At 24.5% G+C, this 2,532-nt stretch overlaps 1 protein-coding gene across 1 annotated transcript; it reads right to left on the reverse strand.

The window, feature by feature from the left end:
• Positions 1–1,311: 1,311 nt before the first annotated feature.
• Positions 1,312–2,332, reverse strand: LOC126908925 (uncharacterized). Its single transcript, XM_050691260.1, has 3 exons — positions 2,035–2,332; positions 1,501–1,552; positions 1,312–1,438 (listed from the first exon to the last, which is right to left on the reverse strand). Exons 1-3 carry the CDS (start codon positions 2,330–2,332, stop codon positions 1,312–1,314), a joined length of 477 nt encoding a protein of 158 aa, XP_050547217.1.
• Between the last annotated feature and the right edge of the window lie 200 nt (positions 2,333–2,532).

The raw sequence follows: 2,532 nt of genomic DNA on the forward strand, positions 1-2,532 counted from the left end.
TGAGAAAAGGACAGAAGAAAACGCTATCTTTTCAATATACTTTTGAATGAGAGTGATAAGTAATAATTGCCTTATCTAATTTCTTATCATGGTATTTATGCCAAGTTTGTAATGTATACACAGTAATCATAAAAATTATTTCATTAAATTATAAAAATTAAAATTAAATTTTAATGGCCTAAAAGACGGACCGTCCGCCACGGACTTCCAAAAACTTCCAGAAATTTCCAATATAAAATATATCCCAACATATATTATGGTGAGGGTGGGTTAATTATATATATTTAAATACTGTAGATATATTATAATATATCTACAGTATTTAATCTACATGGATCTTTCCCAAATCAAAAACAATGTTGTTAAAAATTATTATATTTTGATTTACACATATTTTAGTTAGTTTTTTTTTATTAAAATACCCTATGCTTATGTGTCAATATTGTTATGAGCGTTTTTATGAATACTAAAAATTGAACTGCTTACTAGCTTAAATAACGAAGAAAGTGCTTTTTTACAAAATACTCACATAAAATATTTTATGTAATGTAATAATTGTAGGAAAGTTCTAGCAAATTTTAAGGTTAAATTTTAATGTAAAAATATTAGTAATACAATGTATTATTTGCCATTGAAAATTAAATTTTTTACTTTATTAATAACTAATTTTGTAAATATTTCTGTATAGTTGATTAAATTCTCTTTAAAAGTGTAATTTTTAACTTGACCTTGTTATTTTTTTATTTTAATACAAAATAATATTGAAATGTAAATAATATGCTACAAACCAATCTCAGGATTGAATACTGAAGAAGAAGAAATAATATTATATCTATTATTGACCGATTAAGTATTAAATTAATTTTTTTGTATCTTGTACAGCATTAAAAAATTAAAAATTGTACCATTTTAAAAGCAATAACTGTGATTTGAATTTTTATGGTTTAATTTATCAAAATAAAATTTAATATGGTTTTGGTAATATAGTGAAATTTTAAGAATATTTAACATACTAAAAAATAAGTTTTGAATTTAAATCTATGATTTTAGTTTAAGAACAGTGATAAATGTCAAATTAATTCAAACAAATAACAACTAATTAGATAATTGATTTACTCTGTATTTTGAAATTAGTACTCTTTTTAAATCGTATAAATTGATTCTTGATATTGTTCAAGTAGTAAATATAGTTATTAAAATAGTTAATTAACTAACATACTAATGTACTGCAATAAAAATAATGTACACATTGATAACTGAGTTCTTATAGCCGATAGGAGGTTTTAATAGGATAAGTTACCTCTAACATCTCTAGGAAGGGTTAATTATTATTATTGCTTCTTGTATGTGTTCTGGCTCTCTTATGTCCGTTAGTTCTAAACGTTTTCCATACAAAGGACAAACTATTTCAGGCAAAAGACACTCCAAGTAAAATATAAAACGTCATTCAGTTATTTATGACATTCCCTTTTAAGTAATAAATTTTAAAATATTCACATTTTTAATTTTTCCTCCATTTTTGTAATCCAAAAGTCATGGTCATATTTAATTACTTGGACGTTTATCCAAATTGGCGTATATATTAATAATATTTATGCTCTTTTTTTAGTTCAATTTTATTATTTTTAATCACACAATATGGTAACTGAAAATGATAAACATGTTTGTAGTAAAATAAATAGTAAGTAAAATAAAATATTTAACTAATTTTTGTTGGAAAGCTTCAATTGCATTTTCTGTGGACCTAGCTACATATGGGCATTTAATTTCTATTATAGCTGTATTTTCAATCAGGCTATCTAAATAAAATGAAAAATTCTTTAGTTTATGTTATAATGAAAATTATAAATAGTACTACCAGGACTTGCTGCCAAAAAAGCGTACTCCTTATCAACAAATAATCCCTTTGCTTGACATGCTTTTAAAGCTGCACAAAAAGAGTTCTAGCCTGATGCTCCATTTCAATTCCGTAAGACATTTCTTTCGATGTGACACGAGGACCATATAAAAGACTGTACACTTTTTTGTGACAACTTGTATTGACACGCATTTTACAAATATCTCCAAAATTTGATGCAGTAAGTCTTTTTTTTCTTTCTATGTACCAATCTTGGTTGTGGTGTTGATCCCTTGTAGAAAATTCTAGTTTTTTTACATCAACTTCGTTTAATTTTACCAAAAAATTACTCATCTTCTCACGAAGCTCTTTTTCAGATGGAATATTATCTAAGGGTTCCACTAAACCGTTATCTCTATTGGGTCCACTAAATTTAAGTAAAGCACTCGATTTGATTCTTTTTTTACCCGCTTCGAACAATTTTCTTCTTTGCATTGAAGTGTTATTTCTTATTCTCTCAATGTTCTTCGAATAAAATTTCCCATATTTACCTTATGATTTAAATATTATATATTTTTATAAAAATTAAATATTTAATTTGTTTATTATACAGAGTGATTTTTTTATCATAACCCACTCAATTACTTATAGAATAATAATAATTTAAAAATGTTTTTTTATTATTATCTTTAGTT

The sequence above is a fragment of the Daktulosphaira vitifoliae genome, unplaced genomic scaffold (assembly GCF_025091365.1).
Source record: "Daktulosphaira vitifoliae isolate Bord-2020 unplaced genomic scaffold, ASM2509136v1 Scaffold_43, whole genome shotgun sequence".
Lineage (NCBI taxonomy): Eukaryota > Metazoa > Arthropoda > Insecta > Hemiptera > Phylloxeridae > Daktulosphaira > Daktulosphaira vitifoliae.